This window comes from Drosophila subpulchrella, chromosome 3R (assembly GCF_014743375.2).
Source record: "Drosophila subpulchrella strain 33 F10 #4 breed RU33 chromosome 3R, RU_Dsub_v1.1 Primary Assembly, whole genome shotgun sequence".
Classification (NCBI taxonomy): Eukaryota; Metazoa; Arthropoda; class Insecta; order Diptera; family Drosophilidae; genus Drosophila; species Drosophila subpulchrella.
The window spans coordinates 10,039,692-10,051,508 of NC_050609.1; the positions used below are offsets into that span (position 1 = coordinate 10,039,692).

General features: G+C 42.9%; 4 protein-coding genes and 1 long non-coding RNA gene across 5 annotated transcripts; 3 read left to right on the forward strand and 2 right to left on the reverse strand.

The window, feature by feature from the left end:
* Nucleotides 1-198: 198 nt before the first annotated feature.
* LOC119563403 (probable prefoldin subunit 5) lies at nucleotides 199-1,049 on the forward strand. Its single transcript, XM_037876768.1, has 3 exons — nucleotides 199-394; nucleotides 513-722; nucleotides 780-1,049. The coding sequence occupies exons 1-3, from the start codon at nucleotides 296-298 to the stop codon at nucleotides 972-974; spliced, it is 504 nt and encodes a 167-aa protein (XP_037732696.1). The 5' UTR covers nucleotides 199-295; the 3' UTR covers nucleotides 975-1,049.
* On the reverse strand, nucleotides 1,011-1,945 carry LOC119563402. Its single transcript, XM_037876767.1, has 3 exons — nucleotides 1,676-1,945; nucleotides 1,201-1,623; nucleotides 1,011-1,144 (listed from the first exon to the last, which is right to left on the reverse strand). Exons 1-3 carry the CDS (start codon nucleotides 1,871-1,873, stop codon nucleotides 1,076-1,078), a joined length of 690 nt encoding a protein of 229 aa, XP_037732695.1. The 5' UTR covers nucleotides 1,874-1,945; the 3' UTR covers nucleotides 1,011-1,075.
* Nucleotides 1,946-2,072: 127 nt separating this feature from the next.
* LOC119563104 (T-complex protein 1 subunit alpha) lies at nucleotides 2,073-4,430 on the reverse strand. Its single transcript, XM_037876345.1, has 4 exons — nucleotides 4,261-4,430; nucleotides 3,866-4,019; nucleotides 2,920-3,810; nucleotides 2,073-2,855 (listed from the first exon to the last, which is right to left on the reverse strand). The coding sequence occupies exons 1-4, from the start codon at nucleotides 4,331-4,333 to the stop codon at nucleotides 2,300-2,302; spliced, it is 1,674 nt and encodes a 557-aa protein (XP_037732273.1). The 5' UTR covers nucleotides 4,334-4,430; the 3' UTR covers nucleotides 2,073-2,299.
* A 402-nt stretch (nucleotides 4,431-4,832) lies between these two features.
* LOC119561173 (mobility group protein 1A-like) lies at nucleotides 4,833-5,496 on the forward strand. The gene is made up of 2 exons (XM_037875045.1): nucleotides 4,833-4,968; nucleotides 5,022-5,496. Exon 2 carries the CDS (start codon nucleotides 5,029-5,031, stop codon nucleotides 5,416-5,418), a length of 390 nt encoding a protein of 129 aa, XP_037730973.1. The 5' UTR covers nucleotides 4,833-4,968; nucleotides 5,022-5,028; the 3' UTR covers nucleotides 5,419-5,496.
* Nucleotides 5,497-6,016: 520 nt separating this feature from the next.
* LOC119555685 lies at nucleotides 6,017-7,052 on the forward strand. The gene is made up of 2 exons (XR_005219913.1): nucleotides 6,017-6,798; nucleotides 6,862-7,052. It is a non-coding gene; the product is annotated as an uncharacterized LOC119555685 (long non-coding RNA).
* The last annotated feature ends 4,765 nt before the right edge of the window (nucleotides 7,053-11,817 follow it).

The following is an 11,817-nucleotide window of genomic DNA, read 5'->3' on the forward strand; positions in this document are numbered from 1 at the left end:
GTATTATTTTTTGGGATCATTTTTCAATATATAATTATAATAATACCATTTTAAAAGTTGGCGCCAATTAATCCATTAAAGCCCAAAAGTATTAGGCAACCCTGCTGTTCAGCTCTAAAACCATCGACGATAGTATCGATTCTAGGTCATCATGGCTTCTATCGATATTATCTATCGTTGAAGCTACGATACAACTTTCCGGCCCTGTTGAACGGAATTCTCAAAGGTGGCAACTTCGCACGGAGTAAAATAAAATTGAAATTTATTTTATAAATTATAAGTTTAAGCACAAACGATGGCTGCCACCCCAAGCGCCCCGGGCAAGGCCGAAATGATCGACCTGACCAAGTTGAGTCCGGAGCAGCTGCTGCAGATCAAGCAGGAGTTCGAGCAGGTGAGTTTCGCGTGTGAGTGTGCGATGAGTCAGGAGCGGGGAGGGAGGGGGTTCCAGGGCGGAGGGGCGCCGCAAATGGCACATGCTTTCTAAAACCAGCAATTTATGTGATTCCCAGGAGATGACCAACATACAGGACTCGCTGTCGACACTGCACGGCTGCAAGGCCAAGTATGCCGGCTCCAAGGAGGCCCTGGAAACCTTCCACGCTGATTGGGAGAACCGCGAGATCCTGGTCCCGCTGACCAGCAGCATGTACGTCCCAGGACGCGTCAAGGATCTCAACAACTTTGTCATTGACATCGGCACCGGCTACTACATCGAAAAGGTACTACTAGAATATCCAATCCGTACCATCTGGTCTTAACATCTGTTTCTTCAACAGGATTTGGACGGCTCCAAGGACTACTTCAAGCGTCGCGTGGAGTACGTGCAGGAGCAGATCGAGAAAATCGAGAAGATCCACCTGCAGAAGACGCGCTTCCTCAACTCTGTGATCGGCGTGCTGGAGCTGAAGCAGGCGGCCGCCGCCAAAGTGCTGCAGGCCCAGCAGCAGTCGGCGGCCCCCCAGAACTCCTAAGACCACGCAGGACCATAGAGACAGACACAGAGAGCATTAAATTATTAAACTTATAAACGAAATGTGTGCATTTAATTAACGTAGTTTATTAAATTGTTCAGCTACTTTTTGGCTTCCTCCAGGGCCACGGTGAGAACCTTAAGCTTCTGTTCGTACGCAGACTTTAGATCCTGTAAGGGAAGAATGTACAAATGGCGTTAAGAAACATGCTGTTAACCTAACGCACCTTGAATATCCTGGACTGGGTGTCGTATTCCGAACGCAGCTTGTCGTACACTCCCTTCGAGATGAGCAGTTTCTTTTCCGTTAGCAGACACTTGTCCTGCTCCGCCTTGATCCACAGCTGGCTCTTCTCCAGACGCGCCTGCGTGTGTTCACACTCTGCGGTCTTCAGCTGCAGCATGTCCTTGGTCACCTGCAGCACATCCTTAACCGTCTCCACCTGGGTCTTGAGCACGGCTATCTGCTGCTCCTGCTGCTTGTTCACCTTGGTCTTCTCGAACAGCAATGTTTTGGCTTTCAGCAGCAGCTCCTCCTGTTCTTGCCGGGACTTGGGTGCATCTGTGCCGCCCAGCATGACGGATTGCTTGAGGGACTGCTCCAGCTGGACCACTCGCCGCTTTAACCGCTCATTCTCCACCTTGGCTTCCTGCAATCAGGGTCAGTGGATGGGTGCAACCCATAAAAACGGGTCAACTAACCTCAAAGTCTTTGCGGAGTGCCCCAATTCGCTTGCGGGACTCCTCTAGCAGCGCCTGCTTTTCGCTTTCCAACGTGAAAACCATGTCGAGCAGTTCGTTTTGCGGCTGCTGCGGCGGATGCACTTCCTCCTGGCCATTGCCTGTGATATTGTTGTTCACATCGCCGCCAATGGCTCCCTCCTCGATATTATCGGACATTTTAATGGAGAAAACTTTTAAAATCTAAGAAACTCGTTGAGCAATGTGCGTTTTTCGTGCCTTTGGGTTGTGTTTTCTTTTTGTATTAATAGACCAAATAGATGCAGACGCTATTTATAGGATATCCCACTCTCCGACTGGCTCTCTGCCTGCTCTGCTGTGCGCTAGATCACTCTCCCGAAATAACAAACAAAATTCCTCCAGTTTAGTTTGCGCCTCAGCATATTCTGAAGTTCAATTTATTATACATTGAAGCGTGAATGAGAAAGGATTAAGGATGTGCGGTGTTAATACAGATCGCGAGGGGCAACACAATTAAATTGTTGTTACAATCAAATGGGGCGACAATTGAAAGTGAGTGATTTGATTAAAATTAAATGCCTAAACAAAGTAGAAGAAATGTGCTTCGCTCGCAGAGGAGAATGTCTAACCGTCCAGCTCGCCAGCGGCGCAGGCATCGGCGTAGCTCTTGCCGCTCTTGTCCTCTGGGTTGAGCTTGATCATGTCGTCAATGCGCAAAATGGTGATGGCAGCCTCCGTGGCAAACTTCAGCGACTTAATCTTGGACATGGCCGGCTCCAGCACACCAGCCTTCTTGTTGTCCCTGACCAAACCCTCGATCAGATCCAGGCCAGTCCACTTCAGCTCCGAGCGCTCGGGTTTCGTCTGGCTGGAGTTGTGGTAGGAGCGCAGCTTGGCCACCAGATCCGTGGCATCCTTGGCCGCGTTCACGGACAAAGTCTTGGGAATGACCAAAAGCGATTTGGCGAACTCGGCGATGGCCAACTGTTCGCGGGAGGCCAGCGAGGTAGCGAAGTTCTCCAGGTAGATGGACAGGGCGGCCTCCACGCAGCCGCCGCCAGCCACCACCTTCTTGCTCTCCAGCACACGCTTAACCACGCACAGGGCGTCGTGGACGGAGCGCTCCATCTCATCACAGTAGAAGTCGTTGGGACCACGCAGGATAATGGAAGCAGCAGCACTAAAATAGCATAAGAATGTTATAATTAAAAACCATAGATATGCAGGCCAGGATCTGCACTTACCGCGCCTTTGTGCCCTTGATGAGAATAAGCTCATCGTCGCAGATGCGCTCCTGGGCCACCTCGGCAGCCTCGCCCACCATGGAGGCATCGAAGCTCTCCTCGCCGTCCATGTTGGTCAGCGAGGTAAGGAAGGCGGCGCCAGTGGCCTTGGCAATGATCTTTAGATCACTCTTCTTCACGCGTCGCACAGCCATGGCTCCAGCCTCAACGAAGTACTTCATGCACAGATCATCGACTCCGCCGCTGACGAGAACCACATTGACACCGGTGCCCAGAATCATGTTAATGCGCTCCTTGGTGATGTCCAGCTCGCGGGCACGGATGGCCTCCAGCTTGTCGGGATCGTTGATCAGCACCTGGACGCCCATCTTCATCTTGGTCTTCTGCAGCGAGAAGTCCAAACAGGCGATCTTGGCGTTCACAATCTTCTTGGGCATCTGCTGAGAGGCAATGGTGCAGTTCAGGGCATAGCCAGGAATCAGCACGGATTCCCGGGCAGACTTGCCATGGGCCTTCAGGACATTGATGGCCTTGATCGAGTAAGCTGTCTGTCCACGGGGATCTGTGATCTTCACCGACTGGGCGGCGTCCACAACCATGGCGGAGAAGAAATCGGCGTCGGCGCCAATGATCTTGGAGCTCATTGAGGTCTTGGCAATGTTGACCAGGGAATCGCGACCCAGCTCGTCCACGGGGGCGGTCAGGTGCTCGGAGATATACTTGCAGGCCTCCTTGCAGGCAATGCGGTAGCCCGAGATGATGGAGGTGGGGTGAATCTTCTGCTTGACCAGCTCGTCGGCGTTCTTCAGCAGCTCGGCGGCCAGGATGACCACCGAGGTGGTGCCATCGCCGACCTCCTCGTCCTGCAGCTGAGCCAGCTCAACCAGAACCCTTAACATTATTCAATTAGTAAGTGCTTAAGGGGTTTTCCTACCCAACAACTCACTTGGCAGCCGGGTGCTCCACCTCCAGCAGTCGCAGAATGGTGGCTCCATCGTTGGTCACTGTGACATCGCCGATGTCGTCCACCAGCATCTTGTCCAGACCCACGGGTCCCAGAGAGCTCTTCACGATGTTCGATATGGACAGAGCAGCCATAACTGAAAGGATATGGAATCGCAGTTGCAGTCATAACCTCAAACTGAAGGGGGGTCGTCTATTAGGGCTTGTATGTTCCCAAGTTTAAGGTGTTTGTAGAAAACCCATTAAACTCTTAAGGAACCACCATCCCCCGATTTTCTTCCGGAACATTCTCCATGCAGAACATGACAGTCTGATGAGTAAGAAACGTGCTCTGCCGGCAGACGCACCGCAGATGTTGACAAAACCCGGGATTCTCACCGTTCTGTGTGCGCACCGATGCGCCGGACTGGCGGGTGCCAGCAATGGACAAAGAAGGGGCCATGGTCGACATTTTCTTCTGGCTTTCGGCAACTTTTAATAAAAAACGAGATAAATCAAATACGCTGAAAACCGCACGTTAAACCGCCTGACTCACTTTAGTGGGACCGCGTTCAGGTCAAGAAAACATGCATGCATTTTTTTTAAATATTCCAAACGGTCACTCTACGAGCAATTTTTGATATATGTAAATATTATTTTAGCTTTTATTTTTTACTATCCAGAGGCATTGAACATAATTTCTTTCAACTTCGTTATTAACCATGCGGTCTAATGTTCAATTAATAATGAAGTTTTTTTAATGTTGCCGACATTCAAAGCCACCTCCAAGCTATCGATGGCTATCGATAACCGTCGTTTGGTCTTTAGAGGTTTCTTTTAGCAGCCCTGGTTGTAACGAATATTTAAATTTTGGTGGTAATTTGTACTCTAAAAATAATGATGATGAAATGATCTTAATGTAAAAACACCCCTTTTGGGTACTTTTTTCTTTGGTAGTTACCTAGTAGGCTGTGAAGTTGATTTCGTTGCCGTAGTCCTGTCGACCATAGAATTTTATCATTCCATTTCTAGATCTCAACGATTCAAAGTCAAAAACCAGTTCTCCGATATTTTTAATAAATAATTTTTTAGTGTTAAAATTGTTGTGTAAGATCCGATCGTTCTAGTTTTTAACTTTCCTAATGTTTAACCATGTTTAGATAAACAATGTCATCCCGTGTAGCTCGACCCAAAAGACCTACAAATGCCTTCATGTTGTGGTTGAATTCTTCCGGGCGCGAGCTTATCAAATCGGAGCACCCCGAGTTCAAGGTCAAGGAAGTGTCTGTCAAGGCCGGTGAGTTGTGGCGCAGCATGGCGGCTGAAGATAAGTCCGTGTGGCAGGAGTCTGCCTCCGAGGCAATGGAAAAATATAAGAAGGAGGTGGAGCAGTGGAAGTTCCAGGTGGAACTGGAGATGCATGGCGTTCCTGCTCCTTCGCCCTCTCGATTCCCAGACTCCTCAGGTCCGGACACTCTCTTTGTGTACGACAGCAAGGATAAATCTTTTTCTCCGATCTGCAAGGACTGTTACTTAAATATGCCGCGTTCTGATTAGAGGTCGTCGTGGATTTGATACTCTTCTAAATTTCTGTTTTGTTCCGTCACGTCCCCAAATATAAAGTTTAAAAAAAAAGTTTAACAAAATAATTAAATTTAGTTTTGACTCTGAGAATACGGTGTTGACTTATTTAACATTTTTTACACTGTTGGATTAATTGTCATTATATGCTAAGCTTCTCACAGTATGCATGCTCTTTTTGATTAATCTTAATAAGGAAATAAGGATAAGCTAAGGACAAGATAAGATAATAAGGAAATCTAAAATTTAGAAAGATAAATGAAAGGTTTCCAAAATCTTTTAAATTGCACAATGATATTTGTAGAAAATTGTTCAAAATACCATACACAAGTATATAAAAGTAAGTTGATCAAGGGATAGCCATAGCAAAATAGAAAAAAGTTTTTTTAAGAATTTAATGTCAAATTGTTCAAAGATGCGGCTCCGTTCAAATAGGCTATTAAACTTGTGATAACAGAATCTATTTTTCGGGAATGTTCTCTATGTTAAAATTCGTCGTTTTTTTAAAGAACAAATACGGTCATATATGACCTATAGGTCTTCATTCAGTCGAATTGATTGTGCAGAGCAGGTTGATTTTATTTGTTTTGGACTTCCCGACGTCTTAAAAAAATGAAGTCGATCACTTTATATTTAATTTTGTCGGTTTCGCTATCGGCCAAGCTGAGTCTCGTCGATGCAGCCCCACCTAAGGATTTTCACCAGCTTCTCCAGCCCATGATCGACCACTTTGAGGAGTTTAAGCAAAAGGCCGAAATAAACGATAACCTGGATGGGATCATATCTGATTTAAAAAAGGATATTAAACTTTTAAAAAGTGAGCTAGCAGCGGCTGATGTTCAAATCAAAGTAAAAGAAGACATCATACGTGTCCAAGAGAAAAACATTATTAAACTTCAAAAAAATAATGATGAAAGCGTAAATGTTTTAAATGAAAATATTAGAGACTTAAAGAATCATTTAAAAATAGCTGAAGTTGAAATTTTGAGCAAAAACGAATTATTATATAAACAAATTAATGAAAGCATAGAGCAAAAAGGTCAGCTAAATAAGCAAATCACTGATCTAACTGAACAACTGCAGAGCTTGAACAGTGAGTGGGAAATGGCTAAAGAAGTTATCAAAACGAAAGACGAGGACATAAATCTAAAAAGCAATGAAATCCTAAGGCAAAATGAACTGCTCATAAACAAAGAGATTCGCATCAAAGAATTAGAGGATCGGATTTTGCTTAGAGAAGGAGAAATCGATAAAAAAAATGAATCGTTAATGCGCATACATCAATTCCTTGATAGTGTATATAAAATTAAACTGAACTGATCCGATCTGGTTTTGGATGTTGGTGCCATTACTGCTGTAGGTATTTATAATTTATTTCAAATTACATGAACTGGAGCACTAAAGAAAATATATTTACAGGTTTTTCTACGAAGACAGTACAGATGATCGCAACAAAGCGACCTTCCCTTGTTCCCTTGTTGAGCTGAAGTACAGTACACAATAAATCCAATATTCATCTACAGTCAATTTTATTGAGTATACCAGAAAATGTTATTTTCAATAATTCGAAAAATATATATGCATATTCATCCGCAATTTTAATAAACACATTTGTGTGTATGTATCATCAAGTGGTAAATACGTCTTAATGCGATTAATCAGCAGTACTTATCAACGGAATTACTTTTAATAGCATCCGCCTATAGGCAAAGGTCAAAGCAAAAATTTGAGAATACATATTCTTGGGTTTTTCCAGATGGGTATTAAGTGAGACGTACTTTTTGAACAGTTTTATGTAGTATTCAGACATTACCATTTATTTAAAAAACATAGAATTCTTTGTACGACATGGCCAAATGGGGATATAAGTCGAATAATCAGAGTTTTTATAGATTAACAAAATATTGGAGGGTTTCTTTTAAGAGCCATCACTTAACTCGAAATCATTTCATAGATTTCGATTTCTGCTGTCGAGCTCCTGGGTCGCGCTTATTGATAAGCGCCAAACCAACCACCCTTGATAAAGATTATTTACTCGAAATAATTTTCTGTTTTTATGTGAAAAAAAAATGATTTTAATTTTTAATTTACATTCTTTCAATTTTATTTACTATAAAAATGATTTGGAATTTTCGTCCAGCACCGTAGAAACTTCTATCACAACAAGTGCGCAAAGAAATCTTTGCTTTTGATTTTCACTTTGTCTTTCACTTTTTTCCTCCCTTCTGCTGTTTTAGCCAAAAGCTAATTTGGCTTTTTGTTCTCTTTGCCGGCACATCGTGCAATGTTTTTGTTCTGGCTGGTTTTTCCAGCTCCATGCAATTAAAGCTGCCAGCTCCTGGTACTTTTTTCTATCTCTCCTACTGGCTTTTGCTTTTGGCAACCAAGGCTTTTGTGCAACCAAGACTAAGTATCTTGACAATTTAGGTCGCTATAGTAGTATCTAAATATTTATTGATCTGTTTTTATAATTTTTTATATACATGAACTTAGTGACGTTCGTCAATTATGGGCTTGCTACAAAAATAAAGTACAACCTAAAAGGCAATGGTTGATAGAAGTCAAGCCATGGTCAATAAACTCACATACCTCTTTATTTTCCTATAACTGTTTAATCAATTTCTAATCACACTTAAACTTTGGAAATTGACTTTTCTTATTGTTGTTTAGATGTCCTATTTTCTTGCAAACTATTGTTCGGCAGGACTTTGGGGTATTGGCAATGGGTACACCTACAGCTGATAATTGCAGTGGAAAAAACAGCAATGCCTCCTGCAATAAAAGTCACAATGGCGACAGCTCACGACACATTGCCCGGCTCACCACCCCCACCTCCGCCTACTTTCACCTTTCTTCCTCCTCCCCAGAGTGTGTGTGTGTGTGCTTGTGGGTGGGAGTGATTGACGGCCGGCGGGCTTTCCGTGTGTGTCGTGGCTGTAGTTATTGTTGAATTCAATTTGCCGTAAATGTATTGTTGGCCTGACTCGGCGCTCGGGACTTGTGGTCGCTTCTGTTGCCTTTGGTTACAGCTCATTAGCAGCAGCGCACTCACACACGCACACCCAACCGAGCACAAGCACTTCTACAAGCAAGCGCAGATAACTTGAATTAACCTTCGGTTAACTTGAATTCAACAAAGTCCCAAGCGCCACGATCGCACAAAAATAGTGTACAGTAACTATGGACTTACTCTAATTAACAGACCCCATATTCTGTTTAGAAACCATCTTTAAAAAAAAGTTCCCCAAAATAATTCAGTATTACCAACAAATTGCAAACTTCCAAAGATTTAATGGTATATAAGGGTATATTATTTAACATCTGAAGATAATATTTTCATATATAAACTAATGGATATTGATATATTCTATTTCTAAATATATGAAATTAAAAACGTAAGTGAACATTGGCAAGCCAAAGATGGTATATTAGCCTTAAAGATTTATTTAATAATATTGTGATAAGTACCTATAGTTTCAATTAGTATATATAATATATATATTAGTATATATAATATTACCATATACTACCCGGATACATTATAATTTGAAATAATCGTTTTACTGTAATGACCATCTTTCTTTAGTACTTAGGCATTTTTCATCCAAGTGTTTGATATATCGAGACTTGACCGTACCAGCAACGGCCATCAAGTCCGACTGTGTGCAAACAATTCCGATTGATTTATTGTCGCAATGGTTAATACGATTAAGCGATTGTGTGTACAATACAAGTGAAACAAAAGCCCAGTGTTCGGTGGCCATCACAATGGGGCTCACCTGTACCCTTGTGTGTGTGTGTTATGTGTGTTATGCCATCGCACATGTGTGCGCGGGCTGGAGCTCAGCGGCTTTAATTGCCAGTCGGTTGGGCTCAGTTTGTCTCGCCGTGTGGCTGTAGCTGTGGATGTGGTTGGGATTTATGCTTGTTCTACATGCATGTTGTACAAACAATTTAGCTGTAACTGCGACACACACACTGGCAGGCCTGCCTCAACACACACACACACACGTACGATGGGGACTCAGTATGCGTGCTGGACGACCTCCATTTAACACCAAACGTGTCATTTGTGGCCATTTGCTGGTTGTACATATATGTGTGCTCAAATGTGCTTCGCTGCTTTACGAGGCTCTGGCTGCGTTTTGTGGTCTATTAAGTGGCTCGCACTAAACCAAAAAATATGCCATCATCTTTATGCGACGTGTGCAACACGGCGTATGAGCGTTATGCCTCAAGTGAGCAACAAGCGGCGGCGAATATATATTATACGAATACCCGTTCGTAAAGCTTAAGTTCTCATTGGATGGCCACTAAAATGCCTGAGTGCACTGGGTAACTGGAAAGGGAGTCTGGGTATATATGTATATAAACTAAAGTTCATTAAAAGTAAAATCTGAGTACTTCGCAAATGTGGCAGGACCAAGTTGTGATACTCTTCTTTTGGAGAGGCAGTAAAACAAAAGGTTGTATTTACCTAAACTACTTACCCAGAAGGATGGTCTATCTAGATCCACAATTTTAGGGCTCTAATTAATCCACCTCTTCTGAATTGGCATCCCCATAATACACCCGTACCGAAGAGTATCATAAAAGCAGTGAGGGATAAAGGAGCTTTACAGCGAGGGATGATAGGGACAAGAATTCCAGGTACTTTGTAATAAGTAAAAAGAATTTCTAGGGAAGTTAAAATAATATTTTGCGCAGTTTCAAAAATATGAGATAGGCACATATGTATGTATATATAAAAATGATTCATTCCCGAAAAGCAAATTCACTTACAAATCCGTTGTCTAGCGATAAGAGTACAATGTTTTCATTGAGATTGAAATAAAGCAAATAAGGTTCTAGAAGGTAAATCCCATTTATCAAGGCCAATCGTAACAGTACAATCTTTTGGGTATTGACTTCTGAGATGTGTAAGGTACCAAAACATCGAAATAGGTACAGCCACGTGGACACCGCTCAGCACTGTCCACGAAAAAGATTTTTACGACCCTGCCCGCTGTGCATGCAACAGGGGCGGAGAAAGCTGAAATGTCGACGGCTTCGCCTACGCCTGAGATAAAGGCGTCCAAGAAAACTTTCTCCCGCCGCCGGAACCGAAGCGAAGCAACAGTGGAACACCAAACCAAGGCAACAGATACCGCTTGCCACATGTATGGGTTGCAAGAAGCTGTCTATCTGCGCTTAAGCCCGCTCCGGGTTATGTGAGTGTATTAAAAGTACATAAAAAGCTGGCCAGGAATAGCATTGCCTGTTGGCCTGGCACGGCTTTGCGGAGAAAGTGAGCAGCTCGCCACTGCTGTGAGCGATGCACAGATAAACAAATAAACAAATTAATAAAAGGCAAATAATGAAACAGGACGGGAACACGAGTCATAAATTAAATAGCAACAGCGAAAATTACTTATCCAAAGGCGACTCCAAAACTCCAGGCGAGACTGAGAAAAATGTCCTCTTTGCGTTGTGGCTGTCAATTTTTCGTAGCATACACACAGGCGCGGGCCCTCGACAAAAAGTTTGGTAGAAGAAAGAATGAAGCCTGCCAGGCAGGGAATATGATGTGGCAGGAGCAACTGGGTGCCAGCACGAATAATCTACTAGCGATTTATTTGAGACGGAGTCGGAGTCGACTCCACTGCCCCGACTGCTATTTTGGTTACTTCTTTTATACACAAGTACCTTTGCATTCAAGGGTGTTTTGGATTCTTGGATGTTATATATATCTGACAAGTATTGAAAGATCAATCTTTAAAGTAATGTAATAATATTCAAATAAATGTTTAATATTTACCCTTCAAAGATATTATAGTTCCTCCTTCAAAAATGATGAAGGAATAACTACTCATAGTTCCAATAAATATATTTTCTAGGCCCTAGGTGCTATTTTGATTACTTCTTTTACACGAAAATGCCCGTATTGTATTCTTTAATATTATAAGACTTTTTTTTACTACTAAATGGCAGTTCTTTAAAGTAAGTACTAGAAAAACCTAAAGTTTATCTTAAGGTCATGTTCTTGTTATATTTATATTTTTCAGCAAAGCTTTTATAGTTCCTCCAGAAATATAACAAATATATCAACAAAAAATATCTAAATATAGTTACCAAATTTCTCGCTGAAGTAAAAAAGTCTGGTTATGAAGAAATCCAACGAAGTATGTGAAGATTTATAAATACCCTGGGGACTTTAAGGAATCCAATAGTCGGGTCACTCGACCGTGGCATTCTTTCTTGTTCATATTTCTAATTCAGCTTACTTTCCACCAACAACCGATGGAACCGACGATGACGACGCCGCAGTCGCTCGGATCCGCCATCGTTTTCGTGATGGGAACTCGGCTCCTGGTCGGCAGCCGCAGTCGTGCGTTG